This window comes from Saccopteryx leptura, chromosome 3 (genome assembly GCF_036850995.1).
Source record: "Saccopteryx leptura isolate mSacLep1 chromosome 3, mSacLep1_pri_phased_curated, whole genome shotgun sequence".
Taxonomy (NCBI): domain Eukaryota; kingdom Metazoa; phylum Chordata; class Mammalia; order Chiroptera; family Emballonuridae; genus Saccopteryx; species Saccopteryx leptura.
The window spans coordinates 117039399-117054124 of record NC_089505.1 but is presented as its reverse complement, the minus strand read 5'-3'; the positions used below and the strand labels follow the sequence as shown (position 1 = coordinate 117054124).

General features: G+C 41.6%; 1 protein-coding gene across 2 annotated transcripts; it reads left to right on the top strand.

Annotated features, from left to right (window-relative positions):
• The first annotated feature begins 974 nt into the window (after positions 1-974).
• SVBP (small vasohibin binding protein) lies at positions 975-13911 on the top strand. 2 transcript variants are annotated; one of them, XM_066372141.1, is made up of 3 exons: positions 975-1035; positions 2239-2388; positions 13497-13911. In XM_066372141.1, the coding sequence occupies exons 2-3, from the start codon at positions 2275-2277 to the stop codon at positions 13581-13583; spliced, it is 201 nt and encodes a 66-aa protein (XP_066228238.1). In that variant the 5' UTR covers positions 975-1035; positions 2239-2274; the 3' UTR covers positions 13584-13911. The 2 variants fall into 2 exon arrangements, with proteins under 2 accessions (XP_066228238.1, XP_066228237.1); XM_066372140.1 differs by having other exon boundaries at positions 979-1025.
• The last annotated feature ends 815 nt before the right edge of the window (positions 13912-14726 follow it).

Below are 14726 nucleotides of genomic sequence, written 5' to 3'. Positions count from 1 at the left end.
GTGACCTTGGACAAGTCACTTCTTAGTGTCTGTTCCTCTATCTGTAAAAGGGGAATAATAATAGCATATTATTATATTGTACGTTATACATACTGATCATGAGAAATACATGAGTTAAGAAACATGAAACTCCATCTGGCTTGTGGTGGCACATTGGATAGAGCCTCGACCTGGGATGCTGAGGTTGCTGATTGGAAACCCTGATCTAACCCGGTCAAAGCACATAAGACAAGCAACCAATGAACAATTATAGTGAATCAACTATGAGTGGATACTTCTGGCTCCCTGCAACCCCTCTCTCCTCTCTCTGTAAAATCAATCAATAAAATCTTTTTTAAAAATGTAAAGAAAAAAAGTGGAACTCTAAGAAAAGTACCTGGAACATAAAAAGCCCAGAAGTGGCTATTATTGTTGTTACTGTTGTTAGATTGAACAGGATTTCTGTTGTCAAAGCATTTATCTACCATTTTCTTCAATGCTTGATAATCTAATAAATGAAATATGACATCCAGCTTTTTTTGTTTGTTTGTTTTTTGGTCTATGGGCTGACAGCCATCTATTTTAATTTGTAAAATTATTTTAAATAATTGTAAACTTGTAATTGTAAAAATTATTGTAAACTATTAGCAGTAAACTTGAACTCTATGTCTATACTGGCTGTTTATACTTCTGTCACGATTTTTCAAAGTACTGCGGCAAATAGGATCGCACTTGACCTCCCTAATAAGCTCTAAAATCAAGAAAAGAGCAGTCATCATCCCCGCTTTTCGAATTAAGAAAATGAGGCTCAAAAAGTTACAATTCTAATCCCAGGTTTTAGATATTACACTTTAAAGCCCAGCAGCTGTCCCAGAAAATATTACCGGGAACCACCTTTCCCAAACCGGCCCTGCCACAGCTAGAGCCCACGCAAGGGATACAGACAAGCGCTCTGCGCGTGCGTGGCCCTGCCTGGGGGCGAGGCCTAGGAGCGCCCCGGCCCCGCCCAGTCCGCGGCGCGGCGGCCCCTGACTGCGGACCTGAAGGTAGGGAAAGGTGAGGATTCCCCTGCTGGGGCGGTGTCCGCGATGCGGCGGGGCCCCAGAGTCTTGAGGCCAGGGAGGAAGGTGCCGATTCCCGAGACCCGCCTGCCCCCGCCGCCATTTTGCACCGGGAGAGGGCAGCGGTGGGAGGGGAGGCTCCCCTGGGGCCGGGATCGGGCCCAGGGCGGGCCGGCGTTGGGGGCGGGCCGCGGACCGCGGAGGGCGGGGCCCTGCGGCTGGATTGGGACGGAGCTGTCCGTCAGGACCGAGGGAGGAAAGCCCTGCTGGAGACAGTGCAAGGCTCGGACCTCCCCGCTGCGAGACCGGCTGGCTTGTCCTTCTGGGCCTCGGTTTCCTCTTAATTATAACAGTCCCACGTTGGGTACTGCAAGCTCCAGTGTATGAAACGCTTTCACGTGGGTCTTCTTATTTGGTCCTTACAGAGCAGCTCTTGGGAGGAGGCCAGCGAATGGAAATATTGTCCCATTTTACAGATAGGAAACTAAGGCTCGGAATGGGGAGATATGTCTAGAGACACCCAGCGAGGTCGTGCCGATGGGCGTCAGGTTTTTTTTGTGTTTTTTTTTTGCATTTTTCCGAAGCTGGAAACGGGGAGGCAGTCAGACAGACTCCCACATGCGCCCAACTGGGGTCCACCCGGCATGCCCACCAGGGGGCGATGCTCTGCCCCTCTGGGGCGTCGCTCTGTTGCATCCAAAGCCATTCTAGCGCCTGAGGCAGAGGCCACAGAGCCATCCTCAGCGCCCTGGCCATCTTTGCTCCAATGGAGCCTCAGCTGTGGGAGGGGAAGAGAGAGACAGAGAGGAAGGAGAGGGGGAGGGGTGGAGAAGCAGATAGGCACCTCTCCTGTGTGCCCTGGCCGGGAATCGAACCCGGGACTCCTGCACGCCAGGCCGACTCTCTACCACTGAGCAAACTGGCCAGGGCTGGGCGTCAGGTCTTACCCTTCAAATACAGCGCTTTTTGCACCCGGCCACTCTGCCTTACCTGTCAAAGGAAGGGGCAGAGCTAGTGGATAAGTTAAGTCAATGACTAGCAATTCTTTTCTTTTTTCCTGCTTTCCTCCTCTTCCTCTTTCTTCCCCCTCCCCTCCCCTTCCTTCCCTTCCCTTCCCTTCCCCTCCCTCCCTTCCCTAACCTCCCCTCCCCTCCCCTTCCCTTCTTCCCCTCTCCCTCTTTCTGCACCTACCATCCAGCTCAGAGCTGACAAAGAAATATTCAGAAGCCAAGTCATGGATCCACCTGCACGTAAAGAAAAGTCCAAAGTTAAAGAACCTGTCAGCAGAGTGGAGAAGGCCAAGCAGAAATCAGCCCAGCAGGAGCTGAAGCAAAGACAAAGAGCAGAGGTGAGACTGAGGAGGGGCCATATACCTGTAGTCTGCTGGAGACTGTGCTAGAAAAGAGAAACAGTAGAACTGTAATTGGGGAGCCTTACACGCCTCCAGGCAAAACTGGTCTCCCTCCAGGTGTAGAGAGATGATTGTTGAGGTCCGGAATGGTGAAGTGACAGCCCAGAGTCACACGCCAAGTTAGTATCAGAACCCTGACAAGTACCAGGTCTCCAGATGACTCCTGGAGCAGAGCGTTTGTGGTATGACCCAAGGGAAGGAAGAAAAGAAAAAGAAGGGACATGTGAGGGAGGCGGGGTCGGAGTGAAAGAGGTCAAGAGTCAGACACCCCAGCACAGATGTTCTGGATTTAGCCGGAGAGGAGCTGCTCATAACCAGGAAGGAGAGGCCCAAGCTCAACACACACCAGTATGTCCTTTGTTCAGTTGATACTTACCATCCGTTTGTGAATGAGAGGCTTAAACTATTTACACTGCCTATGTTGAATCACATCCCGATGTGCGTATTTTATTTTAGTATTTAAGAGCAAGGGAAAGCTTGCTGCACTTTTCCCTCTTTCTGTTTGTTTTGTTCATTCTTTACTTTTTTTGAGAAATTAAAATACACAGAAAAATAAAATATAACAAGCACTTAGGTACTCGGCACCCCAGATTAGAAGTGGTTAACATTTTGTCATATTTGCCTGGAGTGTTTTTTTAAATAAGATAAAAATTCTATATAAATTTGAAGTCCCCCTTGTCCATTTCCTATCTTACACTCTTTTCTCTTACCCTTGAGCAGCCACTATTTTTTAATATACTTATACATTGAAAGACTAGATACCCTTGAACAATATACAGTATTCTTTGGTGTTTAAAATTTTGCATTAATAAAATTCCATGTTTTATTTTGCTTACATTATGTTTTTTAGAACTATTTTTTGTTAATACAGGGGTACCTTGAGATACGAACAGACCAACATATGAATTTTTAAGATACGAGCTGCGACTCAGTCTGTACTTTTGTTCAAGATCCGAGCGAAATTTTGAGATACAAGTTGTGATTAGGGAAGCTGCCACTAGTTGGTGCGTTGGCGCACAGGTCCAGTATCGGCAGTTTGATATACAAGTTGACTGACTTACAAGCTTCGTTACAGAACGAATTAAATTCGTATCTCAAGGTACCACTGTATAAGAGTCTAGGCCCTGGCTGGGTAGCTTAGTTGGATAGAGCACCATGTTGAGATGCCGAGGTTGCAGGTTCAATATCTGGTCAGGGCACATGCAAGAGTCAACCAATGAATGCATAAATAAGTGGAACAACAATGTTTCTTGCTCTAAAATCAATAAATTTTAAAACTTAAAAAAAAATAATCTAGTTAATTTCTTATCACTGTTTATAGTGGTCTATTTTATGAATCTACTTTAGTGCATTTACCCATTTCTCCAGTGCTGGACATTTAAATTATTATTTTGTTTTGTTTTTGCTATTACAGACATTGCTGTAGTCAAAAACATTTAAATGTCTCTTTTGGCACCTGTACTAGAATTTCTATAGGGCATATTTAACTAGAAATAGAACTACTGGGTACATTTCAGTTTTACTAGACAATTGCCAAATTGCTTTCAAACAAATTGTACAGTTTGTACCTGCATTAGCAGAGTGAGAGAGTTCTCATTGCTCACTTCTTTCCCAACACTTGATAGGAGCAGACTTTACATTTTTATTAATCTGGCCCATTCATTAAACACATATTGAGCTGCTACTATGTACCAGGCACTGTTGTAGGAGCTCGAGGTACATAGACCAGGCAGAGGAGAATCCCTACCTGTAGGGCTTGCGTTCAGTGCAGATGGCAGATAGTGACCATAATAAGTAAACTTAAGTGTGTTTGAAGTTAATCCATCAACTGAAATCTGCATTTGTATTAAGGCAGGTCATCAGAGAGCTGTGCGCCTGGATCCCAACAAATTGTTTCCCTTTTCTTCACCTCCTTGTCCCCAACTGGATCCAGGCTCCCTGACAATTTTACTGCACTGCACTTTGGTGAACAGTTGGAAGCCTGCTATCAGAAACAGCCCTGAGGAACCTCCCTTGTGCCTACTGTAGGGATAGATGTTGTTGAGGACATTGTTCATGCTCTTATTGACCCCCAGTGAGGTTCCACATGTTAGATTTATTCGTGTGACTTCTAATCCCTACTCCTCCATAAATCCCACTTCTTCCCATGTGACCTTGGATCTGAGTCCTCTCTGAACCTCAGTTCCTCAGCCCACCTTGGTAAAATGATGATAATAGTATCTGCCTCACCAGATTGTTATAAGGAACAGAAATGTTAAATGGCAAGTTCTTAGCACAGTGCCTGGCACAGAGAAAGCACTCAGGGAATGGCCACAGTTGTTACCCGGAATCATCAGCTTCCAGGCAGGCGTGTGCTCTCAGTGTGGACGTGGCATTGAGCAGCTGATCATGTGTATGTTGACTTGCTGAAGTTGGAGTTGCGCTCTAGCGACAGCTGGCACTTGTTGAGCTGTTCAGATGTGCCAGGCATGGGGCCAACCTGCATATGCATGAACACATGTAGTCCTAGTTACTCGGGTATTATTTTCACTCCCTTTTTTTTTTATTAAGTGGGAGGCGGGGAGGCAGAGAGACAGACTCCCGCATGTGACCCAACTGGGATCCACCTGGCAAGCCCTCGATGGGACGATGCTCTGCCCATCTGGGGCATTGTTCCATTGCTCAGCAACTAAGCTATTTTAGTGCCTGGAGCCATCCTGGGTGGGGGGGAGTTGCTCAAACCATTCAAGGCCATGGCTGTGGGAGGGGAAGAGAGAGAGCAGGGGAGAGAAGCAGATGGTCCCTTCTCCTGTGTACCCTGACTGGGAATTGAACCCGGGACTTCCACATGCCCGGCCGAGGCTCTACCACTGAGCCAACCAGCCAGGGCCCCATTTTAACCTTGGTAAATCCTTCCTGCAATAAAATTAGGAGAGATTTAATACATAACTTTGTAAGGTAAAAAGAAATACTCTCATTTTGAAGTGAAGCGATGTGACCAGAATCCCTAGTTAATGAGGGATTGAGGGGCAGGACTGCCATCTAAACAGATAGGATGTTCTCCTGCAAAAGCACTTTGCCTGCAGCTGCCTTGCTATCTTCTTTATTTGTGTTGTCTGGACTGTAATCTCCTAAAATAGGAATGTGACAAGACCCCTTGGGGGGAGAAAGAGACAGTTTCCTTTCAGTTCTGCAGGGATGCCACAGTCCAGAAAGCTAGATGTGAATGAGAGATGCGAGGGTGAATGGGAAGAGAAGGCACAATGGGCAGGTGAAGCAGCATTTGACAAAGTCAGTGACCCTTTCCATCCTGAAATTCTCTCATTTGGTTTAGACCTCCTGACCCATTTTGAGTCTCTTCTTTCTCTTCTTATTTTATTTTCCCCCTTGCTCCTTCCAGCCTGTCTCCTTGATCTGGAGGTCTCCAAGAAGCCATTGAATATCCTTCTCAGTCCCTAGCACAGTAATGTGCAGATGACAAATGCTCACTAAAGCATCAATGAATGAAGCAGAGGTTAAAATAATGTGTGTGTACAACTTAAACAAGATGAGTAAAACAAACACCTTTGTACCTACCACCCAACTACAGAGGCCTTGAGCCCCACTCTAGTCATGTCCCTGACCCTTTCCATTAGCAGCACCCTCATTCCTTAATTTCATGCTCATCACTCCCTTGCTACAATTTCTGTGTGTATGCCTAAGTAATACTTTGTGGTGTAAGAATATATTGTCAAGCTTTGCATGTTTCTGACCTTGAACTATGTTATTATAGTCTGACTTTTTCATTCAGCATCATTTTTAAACCATTCAAATTTATTTTTATTGTGGTTATATATATATATATATACACACACACACACACATATGTACTGTATATATATATATATATAATATATATAATGTAAAACTAAGCCTTTTTTTTTTTTTTTGGTGGGGCATTAGCTTTAATCCTGGCTTGCACCTAACGGGCAAGAAATACACCCAGCGGGAAAACACTTCCTTTTCCATTCAGGGCTCCCAAAGCCACTGACTTATCCGAGTTTTCCTTGGATCAAAGGTATCTACCTCACCAGCCTTATTCACCTCTGTTCCCCATCTCCTCCTCTCTGCACAAACTCTGCACAAACGGGCTTCTCCTTCAGCATTCCACCATCTTAGCTGCTTCTCCTCTCCTCCATGTGGCCTTTCTCTGCTCTCCTCCAGCATGGGCTCCTCCTAGAACATAATCACTCTTCTCCGGAACAACGTGATCTCTTTCTTTTAAAACCTTTTGGTGCGAAAGCCCTCCCCCAACACACATTAATATAATCATGCCTGTCCCAAGCAAGAAGGGCAACTAATATTATCACCGGGGCGACAGGCTTCCACGTGGGCAGCGCCATCTTTAACAAAGTGACCAAAATATATTTTATCTGCCCAACACAAGGACATTGCACAAGCAATTCTCTCCTCTCTTTCCTACAATATCACTTCTTTTGTTCTCTTCTGGGTCATTCTCAGTAGCATAAAACCAAACATCTATTGTTTTTTGTATCTTAAAAAAACCAAAACATCTTAAATTTACTTCCTCAGCGAGCTGCCATCTTATTTGTTTAGTCTTCCTTGAACAAAATTCCTTGAAAGAGTCATCTATAGTTTCTGTCCTTAGTTTCCTTCCTCTTAGTCTCTTCCCTCCCAACACTGTATTATGAAAAGTAAATTTAAAAATATTGTACAGTTGGAAGAAGTTTATGGGAAACACCTGTATGCCCATCAGCTAGATTCTACCATCAAAACACTACGGTACTTGCTTTCTCACATACCTAATCGTCTATCCATTGCTCTATTCATCCATCAATCTAATTTTTTATGCATTTTAAAGTAAATTGCAGTTATCAGTACAGTTCACTCTAAATATTTTAATATACATATTATTAAATATATAATACTCGTTTATAATTTTTTCTTTTGCAGCAAAATTTACATTTCTTTACTTAAAACTCTGCAGTGAGTCTCAGATCATTTTGAAAAAAAAAAAAAAAAGACTAAGTCCTTACAATGTCCTAGAAGGCTCTCCATGAGCTGGTGCTGTTATCTCTCCGACCTTGGACTGCTCTCTTTCTTCTCACCAAACTTTAGCACACTGTCTTCCTTTTTTTTTTTTTTAATAAATTTTTATTAATGTTAATGGGATGACATTAATAAATCAGGGTACATATATTCAAAGAAAACATGTCTAGGTTATCTTGTCATTAAATTATGTTGCATACCCCTCGCCCATAGTCAGATTGTCCTCCGTCACCCTCTATCTAGTTCTCTGTGCCCCTCCCCCTCCCCCTAACTCTCTCCCTCCCTCCCTCCTATGTCCTCCCTCCCCCCACCCCTGGTAACCACCACACTCTTGTCCATGTCTCTTAGTCTCGTTTTTGTGTTCCACCAATGTATGGAATCATGTAGTTCTTGTTTTTTTCTGATTTACTTATTTCACTCCGTATAATGTTATCAAGATCCCACCATTTTGCTGTAAATGATCTGATGTCATCATTTCTTATGGCTGAGTAGTATTCCATAGTGTATATGTGCCACATCTTCTTTATCCAGTCTTCTATTGAAGGGCTTTTTGGTTGTTTCCATGTCTTGGCCACTGTGAACAGTGCTGCAATGAACATGGGGCTACATGTGTCTTTACGTATCAATGTTTCTGAGGTTTTGGGGTATATACCCAGTAGAGGGATTGCTGGGTCATAAGGTAGTTCTATTTGCAGTTTTTTGAGGAACCACCATACTTTCCTCCATAATGGTTGTACTACTTTACAGTCCCACCAACAGTGGATGAGAGTTCCCTTTTCTCCGCAGCCTCTCCAACATTTGCTATTACCCGTCTTGTTGATAATAGCTAATCTAACAGGGGTGAGGTGGTATCTCATTGTAGTTTTGATTTGCATTTCTCTAATAACTAATGAAGCTGAGCATCTTTTCATATATCTGTTGGCCATTTGTATCTCTTCCTGGGAGAAGTGTCTGTTCATGTCCTCTTCCCATTTTTTTATTGGATTGTTTGTTCGTTTGTTGTTGAGTTTTATGAGTTCTTTGTAAATTTTGGATATTAGGCCCTTATCTGAGCTGTTGTTTGAAAATATCATTTCCCATTTAGTCGGCTGTCTGTTTATTTTGATATCAGTTTCTCTTGCTGAGCAAAAACTTTTTAGTCTGATGTAGTCCCATTCATTTATCTTTGCCTTCACTTCTCTTGCCATTGGAGTCAAGTTCATAAAATGTTCTTTAAAACCCAGGTCCATGAGTTTAGTACCTATGTCTTCTTCTATGTACTTTATTGTTTCAGGTCTTATATTTAGGTCTTTGATCCATTTTGAATTAATTTTAGTACACGGGGACAGGCTGTAGTCGAGTTTCATTCTTTTGCATGTGGCTTTCCAGTTTTCCCAACACCATTTGTTGAAGAGGCTTTCTTTTCTCCATTGTGTGTTGTTGGCCCCTTTGTCAAAGATTATTTGACCATATATATGTGGTTTTATTTCTGGGCTTTCTATTCTGTTCCATTGGTCTGAGTGTCTATTTTTCTGCCAATACCATGCTGTTTTGATTATCGTGGCCCTATAATATAGTTTAAAGTCAGGTATTGTAATGCCCCCAGCTTCATTCTTTTTCCTTAGGATTGCTTTGGCTATTTGGGGTTTTTTATAGTTCCATATAAATCTGATGATTTTTTGTTCCATTTCTTTAAAAAATGTCATAGGAATTTTGATGGGAATTGCATTAAATTTATATATTGCTTTGGGTAATATGGCCATTTTAGTTATATTTATTCTTCCTATCCAATAACAAGGAATATTTTTCCATCTCATTGTGTCTTTTTCTATTTCTCTTAATAATGCCTTGTAGTTTTCATTATATAGGTCCTTTACATTCTTTGTTATGTTTATTCCTAGGTATTTTATTTTTTTTGTTGCAATCGTGAAGGGGATTATTTTTTTGAGTTCATTTTCTAATATTTCATTGTTGGCATATAGAAAGGCTATGGACTTTTGTATGTTAATTTTGTATCCTGTGACCTTACTGTATTGGTTTATTGTTTCTAATAATCTTTTTGTGGAGTCCTTCGGGTTTTCGATGTATAGGATCATACCATCAGCAAAAAGTGATACCTTTACTTCTTCTTTTCCGATATGGATGCCTTTTATTTCTTTGTCTTGTCTGATTGCTCTGGCCAGAACTTCTAGCACCACGTTAAATAAGAGTGGAGAGAGTGGACAACCCTGTCTTGTTCCTGATTTAAGGTAGAAAGTCCTCAGTTTTATGCCATTTAATATGATGTTGGCTGATGGTTTATCATATATGGCCTTTATCATGTTGAGATATTTTCCTTCTATACCCATTTTGTTGAGAGTCTTAAACATAAAATTGTGTTGTATTTTATCGAATGCCTTTTCTGCGTCTATTGATAAGATCATGTGGTTTTTGTTTTTTGTTTTGTTGATACGGTGTATTACGTTAACCGTTTTACGTATGTTGAACCATCCTTGAGATTCTGGGATGAATCCCACTTGATCATGATGTATTATTTTTTTAATATGTTGTTGTATTCCATTTGCCAGTATTTTGTTTAGTATTTTAGCATCTGTATTCATTAGAGATATTGGTCTGTAGTTTTCTTTCTTTGTGCCATCCTTGCCAGGTTTTGGTATGAGGGTTATGTTGGCCTCCTAAAATGTGTTTGGAAGTATTGCTTCTTCTTCAATTTTTTGGAAGACTTTGTGTAGAATAGGAACCAAGTCTTCTTTGAATGTTTGATAGAATTCATTAGTATAACCGTCTGGGCCTGGACTTTTATTTTGGAGGAGGTTTTTAATAGTTTTTTCTATTTCCTCCCTGCTGATTGGTCTGTTTAGGCTTTCTGCTTCTTCATGACTCAGTCTAGGAAGGTTGTATTGTTCTAGGAATTTATCCATTTCTTCTAGATTGTTGTATTTGGTGGCATATAGTTTTTCATAGTATTCTACAATAATTCTTTGTATATCTATGATGTCTGTGGTGATCTCTCCTCTTTCATTTTGGATTTTATTTATTTGAGTCCTGTGCCTTTTTTCCTTGGTGAGTCTTGCCAAGGGTTTGTCAATTTTGTTGATCTTTTCAAAGAACCAGCTCCTTGTTTTATTGATTTTTTCTATAGTTTTTCTGTTCTCTATTTCATTTATTTCTGCTCTGATTTTTATTATCTCCTTTCTTCGGCTGGTTTTGGGTTGTCTTTGTTCTTCTTTTTTCTAGTTCCTTAAGGTGTGAAGTTAAGTGGTTTACTTGGGCTCTCTCTTGTTTGTTCATATAGGCCTGAAGTGATATGAACTTTCCTCTTATTACTGCTTTTGCTGCATCCCAGAGATTCTGATATGTCGTATTTTCATTTTCATTTGTCTGTATATATCTTTTGATCTCTGTGCTTATTTCTTCTTTGACCCATTCATTTTTTAGAAGTATGTTGTTTAGTTTCCACATTTTTGTGGGTTTTTCCCCCTCTTTTTTGCAGTTGAATTCTAGTTTCAAGGCTTTATGATCAGAGAATATACTTGGTACAATTTCAATTTTTCTAAATTTGCTGATATTGTCTTTGTGGCCCAACATATGGTCAATTCTTGAGAATGTTCCATGTACACTAGAGAAAAATGTATACTCTATCGCTTTGGGATGAAGTGTCCTATAGATCTCTATCATATCCAGGTGTTCTAGTATTTTGTTTAAGGCCACTATATCTTTATTGATTCTCTGTTTGGATGACCGATCTAGAGCCGTCAGCGGTGTATTGAGGTCTCCAAGTAGGATTGTATTTTTGTTAGTTTTTGTTTTAAGGTCAATAAGTAGCTTGTCTTATATATTTTGGTGCTCCTTGGTTTGGTGCATATATATTAAGGATTGTTATGTCTTCTTGATTCAACTTCCCCTTAATCATTATGAAATGACCATTTTTGTCTCTGAGTACTTTTTCTGTCTTGTAGTCAGCATTATTAGATATGAGTATTGCTACACCTGCTTTTTTTTGGGTGTTGTTTGCTTGGAATATTGTTTTCCAGCCTTTCACTTTGAATTTGTTTTTATCCTTGTTGCTTAGATGTGTTTCTTGTAGGCAGCATATAGTTGGATTTTCTTTTTTAATCCATTCTGCTACTCTGTGTCTTTTTATTGGTAAGTTTAATCCATTTACATTTAGTGTAATTATTGACACTTGTGGGTTCCCTATTGCCATTTTATAAATTGCTTTCTGTTAGTTTTGTATCTTGTTTGATTCTTCTCTTTTGTTTTTCTATCATTTGTTTTTGTTTGTTTGTATTCCATTCTTCTTTCCTCTGTTGCTACCTTTTTTAAGTCAAGTGTTTTTGTGGTGGTTTTTTCAAGGGTGGTTACCATTAAGTAATGAAAAGGGTACCTACCATATTCATTGTAAAAACTAAGCCATTTTAACCATCAGTATTAACATTTCTTAGAATGATTTGTGTAGTTTGTCACTATTTTCATCACTGTAGAATTCCATTTTTCCTAAACATTATAGAATCTTGCCACAATAAGAAAAAAAATTTGTGAAAAAAAAAAGATCATAGGCCTGACCAGGTGGTGGCGCAGTGGATAGAGCGTCGGACTGGGATACTGAGGACCCAGGTTCGAGACCCCGAGGTCGCCAGCTTGAGCGCGGGCTCATCTGGTTTGAGCAAAGCTCACCAGCTTGGACCCAAGGTCACTGGCTTGAGCAAGGGGTTACTCAGTCTGCTGAAGGCCTACGGTCAAGGCACATATGAGAAAGCAATCAATGAACAACTAAGGTGTTACAACGAAAAACTAATGATTGATGCTTCTCATCTCTCTGTACCTGTCTGTCTGTCCCAGTCTATGCCTCTCTTTGACTCTCTCTCTCTCTGTCTCTGTAAAAAAAAAAAAAAGATCATAGGAGTATTCCAACTTATTATTCTAGTTAGTTTTGATCATTTGACTTTCTAGGAGTTTATTTCATTTACCTTTTCAAACTTATTGACACAAAGTTCATAATGTTTTGTTGTAATCTCTCTTATATTACATAGCACATAATTAAGTGGTTTTTGTTTAAATTCTAACAGTGTGTGTTTGTACCCACTCCCTTTTTTCTTGGTCAGTGATGGTGGAGGTTTGCTTTCACATTTTCGGAGAGCCACCTTGCAGTTTTTGTGATCCTCTCTATTGTACATTTGGTTGCTTTTCCATTCATTCTGCTCTTCTGTATTTTCTGTGTCTCACTTCTCAGGGTGTTCCCCCCCTTTCTTGTCTTTTTAATTAATCAAGGTATTTTCTCTATACACAAACATGCCCCTTCATTTTTTTCTTCTACAAATTGGGAAGCTGTATGGCGTTCCTGTCCTTTAGTGGACAGAGTAAGACTGCAATGATAAAGAAGGTAAGGAATAGGTAAAGCCCCTGCCTTTCACCTTAGAGTGTCTCTTGTAGTTTCTGTCCCAGCCCACTGCCTGCCCTGGGTCCCCTTCTCACTGTGCAGTAGATGCCTCCTGGGCGGCCTGGAACCTCTCCACCCCCTCCATCCCCAGTGTGGTCTCCAGTTATCTTTCCAGAAGCCCAGATAGAATCAAGTTACTCCCCTGCACACTTATCTTCACTGGCTCTGCAGTCGGCCACATAAAGTCCAGGTCCCTTGGCATGGTATTTAAGTCCCTGACATACTCTTCCTGCTCTCTCTAGCTCCCAACCCCCCCCCCAAATCCTTCAGATTAGCAGACTTGAAGTTACCAGAACTAGTCCTGTACTTTTTTATCATATTTACTTAATCATAGTATCTCTTCCCCCCTTCCTCCCCATCACCTATCAAGTTCCTTCCCCAGTCTCTACCTATTCACAGCCTATTGATCCTTTAAAGGCCACATAAAGACACCTGTTTTACTGCTGCTTTCCTGATTCCCCAAATGGAATTATAGTCACATCTACCTCTCCTGTTCGCTCACTGCTGTGGTTCTGGCACTTTCAAATGACACAGTCCATTGGTCTGAGAATACGTTGAGCAGCTGCCTCCATTGCTGACATCTTTTTCTCCCATTCAGATTTATGCCCTCAACAGAGTCATGACGGAACTGGAGCAGCAGCAGTTTGATGAGTTCTGTAAACAGATGCAGCCTCCTGGAGAGTGAGCCGAGGTGTTCAAAGGAGATGAGACCCTGGAGGCTTTTTGTCTGTGAGCTCATTACCAGTTTTAAGCTGAGATGGCCCATTTGGAGCCTTACAGAACTAATCAAGAAGGCATTTGTATTATTCCTAAAACTGGATAAAATTCCTGTATGTAACTTGTGTTTCACTGGTTCTTCCAATTTGAATTGGCCCAATGCTTGCTGAAGAGATTTGTTTTATTCTTCTAATACAGTGTTCTTTTTAAAAAAATAAAAACTTTTTTCTATTGTTTGAGAAAAATCAGTGTTTCTTGTGAAACTGTAAATCTCCAAAAATACAAATAAAATAGGAATACCATGTGCATTTGCTCCTACTTTAGTTTGGGGCAGGATAGCAATGAGAAGTGGGTCAGAAAGAATGTTACAGGAAGGAGAAGGTGGGGTGAGCAGAGGGACCCTGCTTCTGCAGGAGGGGAGTGGCGGAGACAGCGGAGAGACATCTGACCGCTTCCAGTTCTCATTCTTCCTGGGGCTGACTCTAGGCAGCCCGGCCCTCGGCCCTCCAAGGGCCCCCCCGTGTTTAGCCACACAGGATAGGCCTGTGCACCTCTCCTCCCAGAGGAGCCGCCACCCGGGATCAGAGCTTGGTCAGAGCTCTCGCTCTGGGAATGGGGACAGCTTGCAGCAGGCCTGCACCAGCAGGTTGGGGAGCGCAGGCCCTTTTGCTCTTGCACTTGCGGGTGACTTTATCAGGCCCAGAAGCAGGTTTATTATGGGGGTATTCAGACTGGAATGTCTGAGCTCATGGAAATTTGTAAGATTCTTACTACATTACAGTAACCTTGTATCTGGCACAACTAAAGCAGTTCATCTCCAAAGTAAACATTTGAGTGCCAGGTGCTGGCCGTCAGCAGAAATCCAGAAGCACAAACTGAAGGAGTTAAAACATAGTGGGACAAAGACAAAGTCTCCTAACTGAAAAAATACGTAGGATAGATGGCGAGAAAGCAGTGGGGAGGAGGAGGGGCTATCTGTTCCTTAGAGCCACATCAGAGCAATGTGGATGTCTTTGGATTTTTATTTTTAAATCCTAATTTTAGATTTAATGCATATTTGACACATACATTGTTCTACAAAGTCCAAGAAGTTAGAGCTGAGGTAAAGGTG

Coding starts and splice junctions, on each gene's coding strand:
- SVBP (XM_066372141.1), top strand. CDS start 2,275: ATGGATCCACCTGCACGTAAAGAAAAGTCCAAAGTTAAAGAACCTGTC. Junction 2,389..13,496: donor AGCAAAGACAAAGAGCAGAG/GTGAGACTGAGG, acceptor TCTCCCATTCAG/ATTTATGCCCTCAACAGAGT.